This window comes from Erinaceus europaeus, chromosome 11, assembly GCF_950295315.1.
Source record: "Erinaceus europaeus chromosome 11, mEriEur2.1, whole genome shotgun sequence".
Classification (NCBI taxonomy): Eukaryota; Metazoa; Chordata; class Mammalia; order Eulipotyphla; family Erinaceidae; genus Erinaceus; species Erinaceus europaeus.
This window is the reverse complement of record NC_080172.1, coordinates 94795949-94815683: the sequence shown is the minus strand read 5'-3', so window position 1 is coordinate 94815683 and position 19735 is coordinate 94795949. Positions and strand designations below refer to the sequence as shown.

The following is a 19735-nucleotide window of genomic DNA, read 5'->3' as shown; positions in this document are numbered from 1 at the left end:
CCAAGGTCCCAGGTTCAATCTAGTCAGTTCTGATACCATATTTAGGAAACACAGGTCTATTTCTCTGTTTGATTACATGGTCATTGACATCATATCATATGTTACATTTTGGCTCTTCCAGAATTTATGACACCACTGCATTAATTGATTTTTCTATTGTTTTCCCAATTATATTCTGTTGACAAGAGCTTCTATTTCTGCAGTTACTTGGCTTCCTGGTGTGTGTGTGTGTCTGTGTGTGTGCGCGCATTATTTAAATGAAATAGAGATACAGAGAGATTAAAGCATTGCTTAATTCTGGCTTATGGTGGTGCTGAAGATTGAACATGTGACCCCAGAGTTTCAGGCATGAAAGTCTTTTGCATCATCATTATGCTGTTTCCTGTTATTTATGAGAAACTAATGCTATTTTCTTCTAGTACTCCCTCATCTAGAGTCAAATATTCCCACTTCTAAGTTGTTATAGCAGCATCTGTTCTGACCCTTGGTCAGAAATAGTTCAACTTGTAACATACAGATCTCATATTATAGAAGTGAACCCCCCCAATTGTTTACACAACACATAAAAGAAAAATTATATACCTCAGATCAATTTATCTGCATCATGTTTACATAACTGTAAATCACTGTCAATGATGCTATTTCTAGCATATTAAGACATTAGTTCTTTAAAATGGGGCCTGAGTGGTGGAACTCCCAGTAAGATGTACATGCTACTGTGTACAAGGACCTGGGTTTAAGTCCCTGGCCTCCAATCATATGGAAGAAGCTTCATAAGTGAAGCTGTGCTACAGGTATTTCTTTCCTTCTCCCTTCCCTCTAAGTTTGTTTCTCTCCAAAAACAAACAAACAAATAAGCAAACAAACAAAAAAACCCAAACAACTAAAAAGGACACCAGGAGAAGTGAATTTGTCATGCAGGCATAGAGCCCAGTGATAGTCTTGGAGGTAAAATAAATAAATAAATAAGTAAGTAAAACAAAAGAAAATAAAGATGGTCTGGAAGGTGGCTCAGCTGCTTAAGCACAGAACATGAATGCTGAGGTTGCCTGTTCGATCCCTGGCACCACATGGGATCAAATTCATGTTTTAAAAAAAAAACTTTTCAGGTTCCAGATAAATGATTGTAGTGTTTGTTCTATTCTGTTAAAGGTTGATGGAACTTTGACAGGTATTGCATTAAATCTGTATATGGCTCTGGGGAGAATATTCATTTTGATATTTATTCTTCCAATCCATGAGAATGGGATATCTTTCCATTTCTTGGTATCAGTTTCTATTTCCTTGAGTAGCGACTCATAGTTTTCAGTATACAAGTCTTTCACTTCTTTGGTCAACTTTATTCCTAGGCATTTGATTGATTTTGCTGAAACAGTAAATGGGAGTGATTTCTGGATGTCTTCTTCAGATTGTGTTCACATAAAGAAATGCCACCAATTTTTGTACATTGATTTTGTAGCCTGATACCTTGCTATATTGCCTAATAACTTCCAGTAGTTTTCTGCTGGATTCTTTAGGTTTTTCTATGTATACTATCATATCATCTGCAAATAGTGAGAGCTTGACTTCTTCCCTTCCAATCTGTATTCCTTTGATTTCTTTCTCTTGCCTGATTGCTATGGCAAGAACTTCCAATACTATGTTGAAGAGTAACGGTGACAGTGGACATCCCTGTCTAGTCCCCGATCTGAGGGGGAATGCTTTCAGCTTCTGTCCATTGAGTATGATGTTGGCTGTAGGTTTGCTATATATAGACTCCACTATCTTGAGGAATTTCCCATCTATTCCCATATTTTTGTAGAGTTTTGAGCATGAATGGATGTTGGATTTTGTCAAAGGCTTTCTCTGCATCTATTGAGATAATCATGTGGTTTTTGACTTTGCTTTTATTGATGTGGTGAATGACATTGACTTACGGATGTTGAACCAGCCTTGCATTCCTGGGATGAATCCCACTTGGTCATGATGAACAATCTTTTTGATATGCTGCTGTATTCGGTTGGCCAAGATCTTGTTTAATATTTTGGCATCTATGTTCATCAGAGATATTGGTCTGTAGTTTTCCTTTTTTGTTCTGTCCCTATCAGCTTTTTGTATCAGGGTGATGTTGGCTTCATAGAAGGTGGAAGGGAGTATTCCTGTTTCTTCAATCTTATGGAAAAGCTTAAGAAGTATGGGTACTAATTGTTTCCTGAAAGTTTTATAGAATTCGTTTGTGAAGCCATCTGGTCCAGGACTTTTGTTGTTGGGGAGATTCTTAATAATGGTTTCAATTTCTTTGTCTGTGATTGGTGCATTTAGATTTTGAAGTTCTTCTTGGTTCAGTTTTGGAAGGGCATATGTTTCTAGGAATTGTTCCATTTCTTCCAGATTCTCTAGCTTGGTGGCGTATAATTCTTCATAGAAGTTTCACATGATTCTCTGGATTTCTGTGCTGTCAGTTGTGATATCTCCTCCATCATTTACAGTTCTATTAATTTGAGTCTTCTCTCTTTTTTGTTTGGTGAGTCTGACTAGGGGTTTGTCAATTTTGTTTAATCTTTTAAAGAACCAACATTTGGCTTCATTGATGTTTTATATGGTTCTTTTATTTTCGATGTTGTTTATTTCTGCTCTAACTTTAATGATTTCTGTCCTCCTGGTAGCTTTCGGGTTCCTTTGTTCCTCTTCCTCTAAGTCCTTGAGGTGTGCAGTAAGTTGTTCATTTGAGCTTTTTCCTGGTGTTTAATATGTGATTGTATGGCTATAAGTTTCCCTCTCAGTACTGCTTTAGCTGTGTCCCAAATATTTTGATAGGTTGTGTCTTCATTTTCATTTGTTTCCAGGAACATTTGAATTTCCTGCTTGAGTGAGTCTCTGACCCAGTGGTTCTTAAGGATTATGTTGTTTAGTTTCCAAATTCTGTGACATTTAATAATTTTCTGTTTGTTGTTAAATGTTAATTTTACTCCACTGCAGTCTGAAAAGATACTTGGGATGAATTTGATGCTCTTGAATTTATTGATGCTGTCTTTGTGGCCTAACGTGGTCTATCCTTGAGTATGTGGATTTGAAAAGAAGGTGTATTCCAGTCTTTTGGGGTGAAGGACTCTGAAAATGTCCAAGAGGTCTAGTCTGTCAATCTCTTCTTTCAATTCTCTTGTATCTTTGTTGATTCTCTGCTTTGTTGATCTGTTTAAGTGTGCAAGTGGGGTATTGAAGTCTCCCACTATTATTGTATTACTATTGATGTATTTTTGAAATTCTTTCAGTAAGTGCTTGACGTATTTAGATGGTCCCTCATTGGGTGCATAGATGTTAATAATTGTTAAGTCTTCTTGGCTGATTGACCTCTAATAATTATGTAATGTCATTGCCTATCTTTCATTACTTTATTTAATTTAAAATCTATTGTGTCTGAGATGAGAATGGCTGTTCCTGCCCTTTTTGTGGTCCGTTAGCCTGTATGATAGTTTTCCATCCTTTCACTTTAAGTCTGTGTTTATCTTGATGTGACAGATGGGATTCTTGCAAGCAGCATATGGTTGGGTTATGTTTTATGATCCATCCCCCCACTCTGTGCCTTTTGATGAGTGAGTTTAAGCCATTGACATTTATTGATATTATGGATTTAATGTATTGTAGTGCCATTGTTCAAAAAAAATTTTGTTTGCTCTAATATATTGCAAGTATTATAGTGATGTTCTTGTTTATAAGAGGTCTTTTAGAACCTCTTTCAGGGCTGGTTTGGTGATGGTTGCCTCCTTTAACTGTTGTTTGTCTAAGAAGGTTTTGATCCCTCCATCTAGTTTGAATGAAAGTCTAGCAGGATATATTATCCTTGGTTGAAACCCTTTTTCATTCAGGGCTCGATAGATATCTTGCCATTCTCTTCTGGGGTTTAGAGTTTGAGTGGAGAAGTCTGCAGATAATCTTATGGGTTTTCCCCTGTATGTGACTTTTTGTTTCTCTCTTGCAGCCTTTAGGATCCTTCTTTATCCTTACTCCTTCTCATTGTGACTATGATGTGTCTTGGTGTCCTCAGGTCAGGGTTGATTCTGTTTGGTACTCTCTGGGACTCTTGAATCTTGATGTCCTTTCTGTTATTCAGGTCTGGGAAGTTTTCTTCTATTATTTCTTCTAGAATGTTTCCTTCCCTTCCTCTCTTTCTTCCTCTGGCAGGCCAATTATACGAATGTTACTTCTTTTGAGATCATCCCATATGTCTCTGTTGTTGTTTTCAGTGTCTCTCAATCTCTTTTTGAGCTTTTTCACCTCTTTCTTAGTTTTCTCTAACTCATCCTGTGTCTGACTGAAAACACCTAGAATTGCCAAAACCATCTTGAGGAAAAGAAACAGAAATGGAGGCATCACACTCCCAGATCTCAAACTATATTATAAAGCCATCATCATCAAAACAGCATGTTATTGGAAAAAAATAGGCACACAGACCTATGGAACAGAATTGAAAGCCCAGAAATAAATCACCACACCTATGGACATCTAATCTTTGATAAGGAGGCCCAAAGGATTAAATGGAAGGAGGCTCTCTTCAATAAATGGTGCTGGGAAAACTGGGTTGTAACATGCAGAAGAATGAAATTGAACCACTTTATCTCACCAGAAACAAAAATCAACTCCAAATGGATCAAAGTCCTGGATGTCAGCCCGAAATAATCAAATACTTAGAGGAAAACACTGGTAAAACAGTTTCTCACCTACACCTCAAGGACATCTTTGATGAATCAAACCCAGTTGCAAGGAAGACTAAAGCAGAAACAAACCAATAGGACTACATCAAACTGAAAAGCTTCTGCACATCCAAAGAAACTATTAAACAAACAAAGAGACCCCTCACAGAATGGGAGAAGATCTTCACATGCCATACATCAGACAAGAAACTAATCACCAAAATATATAAAGAGCTCAACAAACTTAGCACCAAAAAAGCAAATGACCCCATCCAAAAATGGGCAGAGTATATGAACAAAACATTCACCTCAGAGGAGATCCAAAAGGCTAACAAACAAACGAAAAACTGCTCTAGGTCACTGATTGTCAGAGATATGCATATTAGACAACACTAAGATACCATCTCACTCCTGTAAAAATGGCATACATCAACAAGGATAGCAGCAACAAATGCTAGAGAGGCTATGGGGACAGAGGAAACCTTTTACATTGCTGGTGGGAATGTAAATTGGTACAGCCTCTGTGAAGAGCAGTCTGGAGAACTCTCACAAGGCTACACATGGACCTTCCATATGATCCAGTAATTCCTCTCCTGGGGTTATACCCCAAGGACTCCATAACACCCAACCAAAAAGAGGTGTGTACTCCTATGTTCATAGCAGCACAATCCATAATAGCTAAAACCTGGAAGCAACCCAGGTGCCCAACAACAGATGAGTGGCTGATAAAGCTGTGGTGTATATACACAATGGAATAATATGCAGCTATCAAGAACAATGAACCCACCTTCTCTGACCCATCTTGGACAGAGCTAGAAGGAATTATGTTAAGTGAGCTAAGTCAGAAAGATAAAGATGAGTATGGGATGATCCCACTCATCAACAGAAGTTGACTAAGAAGATCTGAAAGGGAAACTAAAAGCAGGACCTGACCAAATTGTAAGTAGGGCACCAAATTAAAAACCCTGTGGTGAGGGGTAGACATGCAACTTCCTGGGCCAGTGGGGGGTGGGAGTGGGTGGAAGGGATGGGTCACAGTCTTTGGGTGGTGGGAATGGTGTTTATGTATACTCCTAATAAAATGTAGTCATATAAATCATTAGTTAATTAATATGAGAGGGGGAAAATTAATTGTATGTCTTGAAGTTTTTAAAACACAGACTGAGTCTTTTTAATATATTGGCTGTGTATTTGATATGCGGACTCTCTCAAAAGCCTAGACCAAGTAGATCAGAAGCAACCAATAGCAAAGCTATATACAAGATACTGGGTACTATACAGCAAATCCTAATAAAAGGACTTTTCAAAGTTAACCCAATTACCAATTAATGTGATGATAACATTAACTATCGATTATCTTTTTGAACCCTAAGACAGCAGGAACCTCACATCTCCACTATAGAGCCTCTACTTCCCCCAGTCCTGGAACCTTTGGATAGGGCCCACTTTCCCGTATGCTTCTCCCAATCCATATCAAATAATATTGCATCTGCTGATCGCAACCTAATCAACACAACAATTGCCCAACATACTTCAGCTCAGACTGTGTCCAGAGACTTCAGGTGTGGAATGACAACCCTTCAGTTTCATTACTTGGGTGAGACCTTTCCTTTCATAGTATACTCTAATTCCATCCCAGGTGGTTCACTTTCTAACAAAGTCCCAAAACCTAGATATACACCAGTTTCTGTGAGAGAGAGCATATGTTCATACGTACCCATAAACTACTGCAAAATATATACCTGAAAGCAGAAGTACACTAGAGTTTGCAGTGAGTACCCCCCCTAACACTTCCTCTCCACTATTCCAAGCTTTGTGTCCATGATTGCTCAATAATTTGTTTGGCTTTGTATGTTAACTCTCTTTTCAGCCACCAGGTTCCAGATGCCATCAGGATGCTGGCCAGGTTTTCCTGGAATGAAGACCCCACCAATGTGTCCTGGAGCTCAGCTTCCCCAGAGCCCCACCCTACTAGGGAAAGAGAGAGGCAGACTGGGAGTATGGACCTACCAGTCAACGCCCATGTTCCGCGGGGATGCAATTACAGAAGCCAGAGCTTCCACCTTCTGCAACCCACAATGACCCTGGGTCCATGCTCCCAGAGGGATAGAGAATGGGAAAGCTATCAGGGGAGGGGGTGGGATATGGAGATTGGGTGGTGGGAATTGTGTGTAGTTGTACCCCTCCTATCCTATGGTTTTGTTAATTTAACCTTTCTTAAATAAAAATAAATAATAATAAAAAAACTATAAAAAGAAGTCTTTGCCATCACTTATCAATCTAAAACAGTATCAATACTTATCTTAGTTAAGTCAGGCTGTTGCAGAAGACAACCTCCAGTACAAATAGTTACTTAGCGAGTGCTCCTAGGAGAAATATCTAAGACAATGATAAAAACATGACAAAATCCAGGTGAAGTTCCTGTCACAGGCATGGAAAAAAAACTCATTAATCTTCATGGTAATATTAAGTAAACTCTGACCTTCCCTTACACATTGTTAAAAATACAATATTGTCATTTTTTTTTTTAATTATTGATGTCATCAATGTTGCATAGGACAGAGAGAAATGGAGAGAGGAGGGGAAGACAGAGAGGTGGAGCCAGGGGCTCCAACTGGGATCCTTACCCCGGTCTTTGCACTCTGCGCTACCTACGCTTAACCCGCTGCGCTACTGTCCGACCCTCTGTTGTCATTTATGAAACTATTCCTGTTAAGCTTTATAAAAACTATAGTTTAATTCTATTTATTTTTAATTGTATAGAAGCAGAAAGAAGTTGAAAGGGGAAGAGGAGAGACACTATTCAAGCTTTTCCCCCCTGCAGGTGGGTGCTGGGAACTTCAACCTGGGTCTTTGCACATGTTAATATCTGCATGGATCAGGGCAAACCACTTCCTGGCTCCTTATCTTCTCTTAAATGGGTATTATATTCCCCTTTTGTAGATGGCCATTGCACATACAAGGTTATCTCTTATAAGCAGCTAAGTTTTTTTTAATATTTTAATTTTTTTATTATTGGGTAGAGATAGAGAGAAGTTGAGTGGGGAGGAGGAGACAGAGACACCAACAGTACTGCTTCAGCACCCAGGAGGACTTGAACTCTAGGTCCTTACTCACTGTAATATATCCATTTAACCAGGTGTGCCACACATATGGAAATGGGAGGGTACTAGGGGAGGGCTGCAAGATAAAGATGCTCATGGCTATTTGGATGGGTTCAAAGGTGTTCTCAATCCTCCAAAGTGGTATCAATACTTTTCAAACTGTACAAGACATTCAATTCTGGGAAAGTAAATATACTTATTCCTTCTACTGGGTGCAACTAAAACTTTTGTACATTGTATATAAAACTTTAAAAAGTGACAAGAGGAAGCTGGATGGGACAAGAATCTCTGCAACTAAGTGTCTTGTCACTAGGGTCTCACTGCTCCAGGCTTTTTTCAGATAGAAAGACAGCAAGAGGGGGCTGGGCAGTGGCGAAGCAGGCTAAGCACACATGGTGTGAAGCACAAGGACTGGTGTAAGGATACCAATCCTGCAGGAGGTCACTTCACAGGCGGTGAAGCAGGTCTGCAGTTGTCTATCTGTCTTCCCCATCTCTCTCGATTTCTCTCTGCCCTATCCAACAACGATAGCAATAACAATGATGATAAACAAGGGCAAAAGAGAAAAAAAATCAGCCACCAGGTTCCAGATGCTAACATGAGGTCAACTGGACTTCCCTGGGCAGACGACCCTACCAATGTGCCCTGGAGCCCCGCTTCCCCAGAGCCCTGCCCCACGAGGGAACAAGAGAGACAGGCTGGAAGTATGGATTGACCTGCCAACGCCCATAATGACCCTGGGTCCATGCTCCCAGAGAGATAAAGAATAGGAAAGCTATCAGGGGAGGGGATGGGATACTGAGTTCTGGTGGTGGGAACTGTGTGGAATTGTACCTCTCTTATCCTATGGTTTTGTCAGTGTTTCCTTTTTATAAATTAGTAAAAATTAAAAAAAAAAAGCAATAGAAAAGCTATTGGGGAAGGGATGGGATACGGAGTTCTGGTGGTGGGAATTGTGTTGTCAGTGTTTCCTTTTTATAAATACAAATTAAAAAATAAATAAATGAAATAAAAAACAGCAAGAGACAGAAAGATACAACAGCACTGACTTCCTTCTGTAATGTGTGTTTGAGAGAAAGTGTGTGTGTGGTGGGGCAAGAGGGGTGGCTCAAACCAGGCTCATGTGCCTGACAAAGCAGGAACATTATCCAGGTCAACTATCTGCTGGCCTGGTTTTTGTAACTCACAAATGTCACGAGGAAGTCCCAACAAGAGCCAAGGAGACAGCAGAGTGCTAGCACACAAGACTTTTCTGTAAGAGGTTCTAGGATCAGTATTCTTACCTTCCTTTAAATGTTGGAGATTTCAAAATTAAGAATGACTACTATATACATTTTATGCAAATATTTTTGATGGTGAGGCTTTCATAAATGGATACTATAGTTCCTGTTTGGCAGAATTCAGATACTGAAACTGTAAGAAAGGAACTGAAATCACTTTTTAAAAAAGATTTATTAATGAGATGGAGAAAGGAACAGAGCACCACTCTAGGACATGTTATGTCTAGTATCATACTCAAAACATTTGTTCAGAGTCCGACACCTTAGTCATTATACCATCTTTCATCACCATGTTATTTTTACAAAAAAAAAAGTGACTAAAATATGGTATTTAATGCTTAAATACTATATACATACACTATTATTTTTTTAAAGATGGGTTTCTCTAAAAGACAGAGAAAGATCTCGTTTTTCTGCATGGCTGATAAAGTCAATAAACTAAAAATACTCTTATAAAGAGCAGTTTTATAAACATCCATTAGGTTTCTACCAAGACACTTAAGAATCAAATGTCTGTAATATTGGGAAAGATTGTTACACTGATTCCTGGGTCATCATTATCATTTTCACCTTCTTTATCACTTTCTGCCATAATATATCTTCCAGGTATTCTTTCTGTTTTTCTTTTTTTCTTATATGATGAATTACTTTTCTCTGTGACTTTCTCTTTGGAGTGTGCATTAGTTATAGCTTCTCTTTCCAAAGCATGCTGCAGGCAGGTGTAAAACCTGTGAAGAAGTAGTACTACTGTTACTTACATCTGTGTATTTCCAAACAGACAAAAATATATGTATAACTCCTAAATCATATCAATTTGACAGTCTCATATTAAATTTTAAAATATAAAACATGTCCAAGAAGTAATATGTTTTGTGTTTTTATGGCAGATTAGGATTTGTATGTGAGAGGCCCTGTGTTTGGTCTCCAGAACCACTCCCCAGCCAGAGCTGAAAAGTGCTCTGGTCCAAATACAAGTGGCAGGGCGGTAAACATATCTGAAAATAACAGGATGTAATGCTGGCAATGTGGAGAAAAAGAAATGATGGTACACTAGCGACAGGACTACAAACACTTCAGTGGAGAACAGTTTGGTGCCTACAACAAAGAAACAACAACAACAACAAAGCCATGAAAATGTTAAATAAATAAAGCAAAATGAGAGGTGGTAGGATCCTGGACTCAGAAGCATAAGGCCCCGAGTTTGATTCCCAGCACTGCATGCATCAAAGTGGTATTCTGGTTTCTCCTGTCTTCCTTGTGAAATAAAGGAAATAATAATAATAGTTGGGCAGTGTATTTGAAATAGCATAGTGGTTATGCTATTTCAAGACCATGCTTGAGGCTCCGAGGTCACAGGTTCAATCCCCCATACCACCAATTAGCTTTGGCTGAGTAGGCTTCTGTTAATAATTTAAAAAAAAAAAGGGAAAAAGAGGGGAGTGAATGAATAGATGGGAGTAGACGGAGGAGCACAGGAAGTTGGTGGTCGGTGTGGTGAATTGTACGAACTGCACATACATGCACAAAGATGTGAAGCTGTACTCCTGAAATCTTAGCATTCTATAAATCCATAGTAATAATTTAAAAAGAAAGAAAATAACAGGATCTGATCTTCACTTACTTCTTTATGATAGACATGCAACAATCTAACTACATAGCAAAAGGGTATAAACACTCCTCTATTTTTGTAAATACTACCTGTTTTCTGGAATAGATGCCCCCTTCCCTCAAAATGCTTCTAACAGTAGTACTTGAGACTATAACACCAAAACATTGAATAGTACTGTCAAAACTATGCTTTACAATTATAAGTGAAAATGAACAATTTGCAAATAAAGTACAAAATGTTCCTCTACTAATTTTTATACTAGAGCTTGAGTGCTAATTGTGACTGTAAATTGTTCCCCTGAAAACCAGGCTTCATCTCCTCACACTAATACTTGACTTGACAACCTGACACAACTGGGTTCATTATTTGCTGGGAGGCGGCAGGGATGCACGACACACTTTGCACCAGTGTTACACGAGGGAACAGGTTGGCTAATACCAACCTCTCCATGTCGTTAACTCTTCATTCATAAAACTCAGATATTATCTTGTACCTAGGGAGATTGTCAGGAATCTCTCTCCTCTCTCCCTCCCTCTAAACACACACATCCAACTCAATGTCCAGAGTAAGTTTTCATAATGGCTTTCCCTTTCTTTTTTTTTTTGTTAAATTAGTACATCTTTCTAAAAATTCATTATTATTATTTTTAAATAGTGGATAGAGACAGCCAGAAATCGAGGGTAGGGGGAAATAGACACCTGCAGCACTGCTTCACCACCTGCAAAGCTTTCCCCCTGCAGGTGGGGACTAGGGGCTTGAACCAGGGTCCTTGCACATTGTATCATGTGTCCACAACCAGGTGTGCCACCATCCAGCCTGTTTTCTTCTTCTTTTTTTTTTTAACAATAAAAACTGATGAGACCCAGGACCCCAACTATCTTGTTTTCTGCCGTGTCTTAACACATAGTAGAAATATACCAAATAAATAATAATTACTAACCAAAAAAAAAAATGATAAATATGTATTACGCTACACCTCATGTTATAATGATCTGAAAGTTAATAACCCCTTGCCATTGTGGAGATTCTTACAATGGGAAAAGATAGCAAGCAATTTCTGATATCTGTATAATAGATTACTATTTGGATAAGATTAATTCTTTTAATTCAATGAAGAGATCAAGTTCTCCTTGCAAAGGCTCCAGAACTATTTAAAAAACAAACAAACCCCATCCCTCACAAAACTAGACAGTCATCTATTCCCAAATAATTCTGATACATCCCTAACAGGATTGCTCTGTATCCTGCTCATATTTCAAGAACTTAACACTATTCACCTCGATATCTAGCAAAATACATGACACACAGTAGGTGCTTAATAAATATTTAATGATTTAGTCAGTCTTAAGGAAGGAGGTATAGAAAAAACAACCTCAAAGAGGAAGGTATATTAAAAGGAAAATCTAATATATAGCTCATATATTTTCTTTTTTTAAAAAAGGGATTTGAGGGGAGTAGGGCGGTAGCGCAGCAGGTTAAGCACAGGTGGCACAAAGCACAAGGACTGGCATAAGGATCCCGGTTCGAGCCCCTGGCCCCCCACCTGCAGGGTAGTCGCTTCACAGGCACAGGCAGTGAAGCAGGTTTGCAGGTGTCTATCTTCCTCTCCCCCCCTCTGTCTTCCCCTCTCTCCATTTCTCTCTGTCCTATCCAACAGCAACATTAATAACAACAACTTCAACAATAAAATAAGGGCAACAAAAGGGAATAAATAGTTTCTTATAAAAAGTATTTGCAAAACAGTAAGACTTTGTTCCATAATAATATTACTTAATATTTTCTTTAAGTCTTTACTTAAATGTGTTTCCCACCTAACAAAGACACTAATAAACATAGCATTCCTTTTGAGTCTTGTTAGTCACATAAAGAGATAAAGAGGGACATGTGTCTTGCTTTAATCTTCCATTAAAGAAACTAAGACTTTAAAACTGCATGCTTGGGGGTGTCAAGTCAGCTATGTTGTAAAATGGAACAAACACATTTTTATTTAAAAGTTGCAAAGAAACTTCAAAATATTTTCTCCTTTTTAAAAGGGACATTTAAAAGTTCTTTGGGACACTGTCTTGCTCAATAAGTCAGACATTTGTTTTCCACTTAGATGTTTCCCATTCATACTATGACCCATTTACACAGCATCCTAATGCTCAATTCTCAAATATTAATTTATCGGCCCTCACAAGCAACAAAGAGAGCTTAAAGAGTAAAAAGAAACATACGCTCAGGCAATTTTTTCTTTCTCCCTCAAAAGAAAATTAGAATTAGTTTTTCTGCTTCTGTAGTCAAGACTATCATGTCAAAGGGTAGGGTATACTTAGTTATTTGAAGAGAGAACTTTTCAGGCCAGCCTTGGGAAAATGAATTCTTGTTTTTTTTAAGTCAATTGGAGGACCACTTGCAATAAAAGGTTGGTATTTATTTGACTACTGAAATAAGAACCTACACTTAAAACCTAGGGACAATTTCATATTCTTTCAGGTTTACAAATATCAGGGATTATTCTCACATGGGTAAAATTGGATCTTTAACTCACTAATCACTAGCATTTTAACTCTAAAATAGGTGGGACAGGGCCTGTGGTGGGTGCTGGAGCCAGAGATAAGAAATGCGGTCTGCAGGGAGTCAGGCGGTAGCACAGTGGGTTAAGCGCACGTGGCGCAAAGTGCAAGGACCGGAGTAAGGATCCTGGTTCGAGCCCTGGCTCCCCACCTGGAGGGGAGTCACTTCACAGGTGTTGAAGCATGTCTGCAGGTGTCTGTCTCTCTTCCTCTCTGTCTCCCCCTTCTCTTTCAATTTCTCTCTGTCTCTATCCAATAACAAATAATAACAATAATAAAAAAAAGAAATGCAGTCTGCGCTCTCAAGGAGCTCAAGCAGTCACACAACATTTCACAGAGATGTGACGCTGGGAAGCGTCACACAACATTTCATAGAGAAGATTAAGAAGTAGGACACTTGGTTGAGATCATGAAAATGTTCCTTGGAAAACAATCCCGTCTAAATGCATAGATGAATGGAATCTTGGGGAAGGTGTTTCATTCTAATGGGTCAGAAATTATGGGAGGGGAAAAAAAAAAAGAATGGATATCCCATTACACTCCATTATTCTTTACTTCTCTGATCTTTAGTATATAATGGACTAGTGTCCTTAGGCCCAAAACAGGAGAAATATGAAAGCACTACCAGTATCTGGGAAAGTAGATGAAAGCCTGGGCCAGAGACAGAATGCTAACAAACAGAGTAAGAGGCATTCATCAGGAAAGCGCTGCAAGGAAGAAAGGCAGTATTGTCAAGGAATAGAAATTCTTTTATTTAATTTATTTTGACACCTGCAGACCAGCTTCATTGCTTGTGATGTGACTCCCATGCAGGTGGGGAGCCGGGGGCTCGAACCCGGATCCTTACGCTGGTCCTTGCGCTTTGCACCATGTGCCCTTAACCCTCTGCGCTACCACCCGACTCCCAGAACAGAAATTCTTACCGGAAGTACATGAAAAAAAGAAAGGCCAATCAAAGCCATGATACAATATCATCTACACCTGGGGAAGTGGATTATTAAACAAAAACAAGAGCAACAACAAAAAATACCTTAAAAGACAACAAGGGTTGATAAGGATATTGAAAAAAAAAAAAAAAAGGAAACCCTTTTGTCTGTGGTTGGAGTGTAATACAGCATCGTTTCTATGGAAATCAGTATGGTAGTTACCCTAAAAATTACAGAGAATTATCATGACTCATCAATTCCAATTCTGGGTATATAGCTAAAGGAAATAAAAACAGGGACTGAAACAGATATTTGTATATTCATGTTCATGGCAGCATTATTCAGGACTTGAATGTTCACTGACAGATGAACAAGGTCAACAAAATATGATATATAAATATAGTGGGTATTATTCATCCTTAAAAAGAGATGAAATTCCCATATATTCTGTAATACCAATGGACCTTGAAGAAGACATCTTGGTAAGTGAAATAAAGGTGTCACAAATGACCAGTTTATTATTTTACTTATATGAAATACTTAGTACAATAAAATTCATAAAGATAAAAAACAGAATAGTGCCTATCAGGGACTGAGAGTCTGTAAATGAGGAGTTACTATCTATATGAGTTTTAGTTTAGGATAATGAAAAAGTTTCAGAGATAGAGAGTGGAGATAGTGAGAGTAGATAACAATGTGAATATAATGCCACTGAATGTACACCTACAAATGGTGAGTTTATGTTTTGTAAAACCACACACAAAAAAACCCAAGTATTAGCAATCTTTTCATTTACCTTTTCTCCTCAATTCACTTTATTCTTAACAACGAAACATGAAATTTTTTTTTTTTTTTTTTTACATTTTCTTAGAATTAGTGAAAAGGATGTGGTTGATTCCATTCTATTCATAACCCAATGAATTGCTTCAACCCATGTCAATCCCTATGTTAAAAGGTATAATTATTCCTTGAATAATTAGAAGTTGAGTTTCAGACTTTTTTCAGCACAAAATCATCTTGTATGAAATTACTCTGCTCTTCACAGTAACAAGTAGACTTGGAAACTGTTCTTCACAAAAAAGAACTTTGTATATTAACATTATTTTACATTAACTTTGATTTTGACATTTCTAGATTAATTCTTATTGAAATCCTACTCCTAGGACTTCATCTTTTGTGAAACTTCCGTCCTATGGCAATCCAATTTCAGTTGATTGCAGAACTCATCACCTCTACATTATTTATTTATTTATTTTTCTCTTTTCAATATCAAGAGGCTAACTCACTCATTTGGCTGACTGTACAGATGTTTCCAAAGGAACTTCCTAATTTGCTCACCTTTTAGAATTCACATGTAATCTTCTAATCAGTATCTTAAGACATTTTTTTACCCTTCTTTAATTTTTCCTTGATTTTATATGATGAGCATGGTTCTTTTGATAACTGCATACACACTATAATCTCAAAAACATATTTTTGAGTAAATGGATTTAAAGTATAATTTGATTTTACAGTTGGTGAACGTGGCTCAATTAACTTCACCAGGTGTATAGTTTGTTGATCTTGGGCTATATTTATAATCTTGTTAAAATGCAAGTAAGGAAACAGAAACTGATTTGCTATCTCCTATGTTTAAACAAACAGTCTTACTGGAATACTACTTAACGTGTAAATGTTTGGAATGATACCAACAATTATATATGTACAGTTCAGGTCTTGTCTCCTGGGAGAGTGGCTACATATACTTTAGGTATTTACTTGAAATCATCACTTTATTTAAAATAAATGTGATGCAAGTACCTTGTAGCCAGGTAACCTCAACCTCTCAGTTTTTTTCAATCAAAGTTTTCTGAAAACTTAAGGCTATTGCCTGCCCTAAGATATCTATTGTATATAATGAATTATCTTTTCTCCAATATATGCAGGTCATCCTACTAGGGGAGAACTGAGAAATAGTCACTAAAATAATTCTGCCAACTAGATGGTTCAAATGATGAGAAAATGTAGCTGGCAGCACTGATGTAATCATAGGCTTATTATGAGTCAAGGATGGTGGTCTTTCCTATTCTAAGAACCCACAACATGACAGAGATGGACAGTCATTATGGAGATTATATGCATGTCAATATATACCAGTGATGTTCTTTAAGGTAGACATTTCCCTAAGACAGAGATAAAAACGAAGCTAAAAGTTGAGTAAGTTGTGGTAGAACCTAGATTTAAACTCGGTTTTGCCTTTGGAACATTGTCCTATCCTATTTATTTCTAGTATGGTACACTGCTATCATTCTCTCTTCTGGTTGCAGCTGCTTCCAAAAGAGTTCTAGGTACTAAATATAAATATATATATGTCTTTATTGGATAGAGACAGTTAGAAATTAAGAGGAAAGGGGCTATACAGAAGGACAAATTCAGAGACAACTGCAGCACTGCTTTACCACTTGCAAAGCTTTCCCCCTGAAGGTGGGGACTAAGGGCTTGAACCTGGGTTCTTGTGTATTATAGCATGTGCACTCAACCAGGTGTACCACCACTTGACCCTGGTACTGTAGAATTTTAAGGCGGCAAGCTAAGCCATAAAATTCCTTTGTAGTTTAAAGTCAGATTCTATTAGTGACATGGAAAATGACTTAACAGAGACACTGTAATGGTCTTTGATGAAGAAAGTGGTAGGTAAGAACTAAGGGAAAAAAAAATCTGATACAACAATTATTTAGATAGTAGTCAAATCATTATAAGGTGATCAACAGCATGGAGAGAAGAGAAAAAGAAAATTATAAATGACACCAACATGGGGAGTCAGGCGGTAGGGCAACAGGTTAAACACACGTGGCATGAAGCACAAGGACCGGTGTAAGGATCCTGGTTAGAGTCCCCGGCTCCCCACCTGCAAGGGAGTCGCTTCACAGGCGGTGAAGCAGGTCTACAGGTGTTTATCTTTCTCTCCCCCTCTGTATCTTCCCCTCCTCTCTCCATTTCTCTGTGTCCTATCCAACAATGATGACAACAACAACAATAATAACCACAACAATAAAACAAGGGCAATAAAAGGGAATAAATAAATAAATGACACCAACATCGCCATCATTCCCTATATAACTCAAAAAGGTATATCTTGCTCAGGGTAGCTCAGTAAAATTAATTTCATATATGAAAGACAATGTAACAGTTTCTTCTTTATATAAAAATTATTTTTTAAAGTTTTTTTAAAGCATTTTATTTAATTTTGAGAGAGATGCACAGAGAGAATGACACAGAGAAAAACACCAGAGCACTGCACAGCTCTGACTTATTGTGGTGCAGGGGATGGGGGGGGGGGTTTGAAACTGGGACTTTGGAGCCCCGGCACGAGGGAGTCTCTTTGAATAACCATGATGCTTGCTATCTATCCCCACCTGAAAAAAACTTAGGAAAAATGTTTAAAGAGTAAGTAAGTAATGTAAAAGGCTTATCCATCAAAATAAAGTTTTTTTGTTTGTTTTGTTTTTTTACTACCAGGGTTATTGCTAGGGCTCACTGCTAGCACTCCGAATGAATCCACTGCTCCTGGAAGCCTCTCCCCCCCCCCAACTTTATTTCATAGGATACAGAGAAATTGAGTAAGGGGGGGGGGGTTGGGGAGAGACAGAGAGTTAGACACCTACAGACCTGCTTCACTGCTTGTGAAGCTTCCCCCTGCAGGTAAGGAGCCACAGGCTCAAACTCAGATCCTTGTGCAGGTCCTTGAGCTTCATAGTATGTACGCTTTACCAGGTGCACCACCACCTGGCCCCCAACAGAAGTTTAAGAACAAGAGAAATATAAGGTTATGAAATGATCACTATAATTCTACTGATTTGGACATTATAGTAAGTCTAGATATAATCCATGATAAGAGCTAGGTTTTCAATTAACCAGAGTAATAAAACAGGCTAACTACTTACCAGGTTATAATTAACTCCAAAAGGAGATTCTAACTAATCTCCAGTGATCACCTCTAGGGACAACATGGAGCTCTTTCCTGCAAGCTTTCAATTTAGTCAGCTATTGTCTCAGCGACTATTAATTTTCTTACTTAAATGATTTCGTTTCATCTGCTGGTAGTCATGTGTCCCTCTCTTCCCATAAAGCTTCCTTCTTATGCTTCACTAAATGTCTATTGTGTCTGACCTACTCTCAGCGACTACTCCCCCCCGCCCACTCTTGGCAATAAAGATATAAACAGAAAAACAGCTGGGAATACAAACTGAAGATGGCATGTGGTCAAGTTTCAAAGGTGAGCTAGGCATATAAGAATAACAAGGACACATTTCATTAAGATACCTTTCGATTCTCTTTTTGTTTTCCTCCATTTTTTGATTTGCTATATTTAACACAAAGTCGATATATTCTTCTGTCACCATCAATTTCCCTTTATGGCTTAGTGGAACTTCCAAGCCATGTGTGCTCCGGACAGCCTATATGGGACAGAGGATTAAGCATGAAGACCTATTATCAGAGACAATGAGGATAACTGAAGAAAAGCCCTAGTCAGGGCAGAGTTTCAACAGTTTAATGTCACTGCAACATTTGGCCTGTATTTTGATGTAATTTAGCTAAACACAGATTAAATAGATCACCTCACATATAAAATCATTTCTAAAGGTTTTCTATCTTTCAGAAAAGTAGGTAGAATCCAATAAATTTAACAGTTTCAATCATACTGAAGCTCAGAAAGCTTTTACGTACTTTTTAAAGAAAAGAACTCAATGAGCCTTAACTTAAGAAGAAGCTTCAAGAGCAATCAAGATGGATGGAATGCCAGAGTCTCTTAACATTGCTTAAGCAGTGTGGTTTTAAGAATAAGCCATGTTTCTTCTATTTAAAACAAACAAACAAACAAAACAGCAACTTTGTTGATGTTTTAAGTTTGCTAATCTTAATCTTAGTAAGTCCTGTTGATGAAACACTAAGTTTCAAGTTAAAGACTGTATCCGTTAAGGACAAGAATAAAATTATTATTATGATAAATAAAATTAATTCAATAAACCTTCATTGGAATCTGTAAAGTTCTAGGCATTATATATAACAGGAAGACACACAATGAATATAATATGGCCTCCGTTCTTAGAGGCAGGCTGGGAGTATGGATCAACCTGTCAAGGCCCATGTTCAGCGGGGAAGCAATTACAAAAGCCAGACCTTCCACCTTCTGCTTCCCACAATGACCTTGGGTCCATACTCCCAGAGGGTTAAAGAATGGGAAAGCTATCAAGGGAGGGATGGATACAGAGTTCTGGTGGTGGGAATTGTGTGGAGTTGTACCATTCTTATCCTATGATTTTGTCAATGTTTCCATTTTATAAATAAAATAAAATTAAAATGTGGCCTCTGCTCTTAAGAGCTCACACTTCAGAACAGGCTATAAAGTACTGAATAAAGAACTACAATACAGTATCAGTGCTATTACAGGAGAAACAGTTGCACACTTCTGTATGGTTGGAACATAAGTATGCTAGTGAGAAATGAGGATAAATACAGTAGATACTGAATAGCTTGTGTAGCCTTAATGATCAGGGAAACAGTCTAGAAACTCTGATTTTATTACTTTTTTTGGGGGGTGGCACCTGGGT

At 38.0% G+C, this 19735-nt stretch overlaps 1 protein-coding gene across 9 annotated transcripts in view; it reads right to left on the bottom strand.

Moving 5' to 3' along the window:
* The window catches only part of TYW3 (tRNA-yW synthesizing protein 3 homolog), a 69495-nt gene extending 50586 nt beyond the window's left edge, over positions 1-18909 (bottom strand). For 2 of the 9 annotated variants that reach the window (XR_009552625.1, XR_009552631.1), the window contains exon 1: positions 18447-18909. Coding sequence is in view for 1 of the 9 variants with exons in the window: in XM_060202185.1 (XP_060058168.1) it covers positions 9560-9782; positions 18447-18526 (303 nt within the window). In the remaining 8 variants the exon portion in view is untranslated. Of the gene's footprint in view, positions 1-9207; positions 9783-18446 lie in introns of those variants that run through there. The other 7 variants (XR_009552628.1, XR_009552627.1, XM_060202185.1 and 4 more) reach the window with 6 other exon arrangements.
* Positions 18910-19735: the final 826 nt, after the last annotated feature.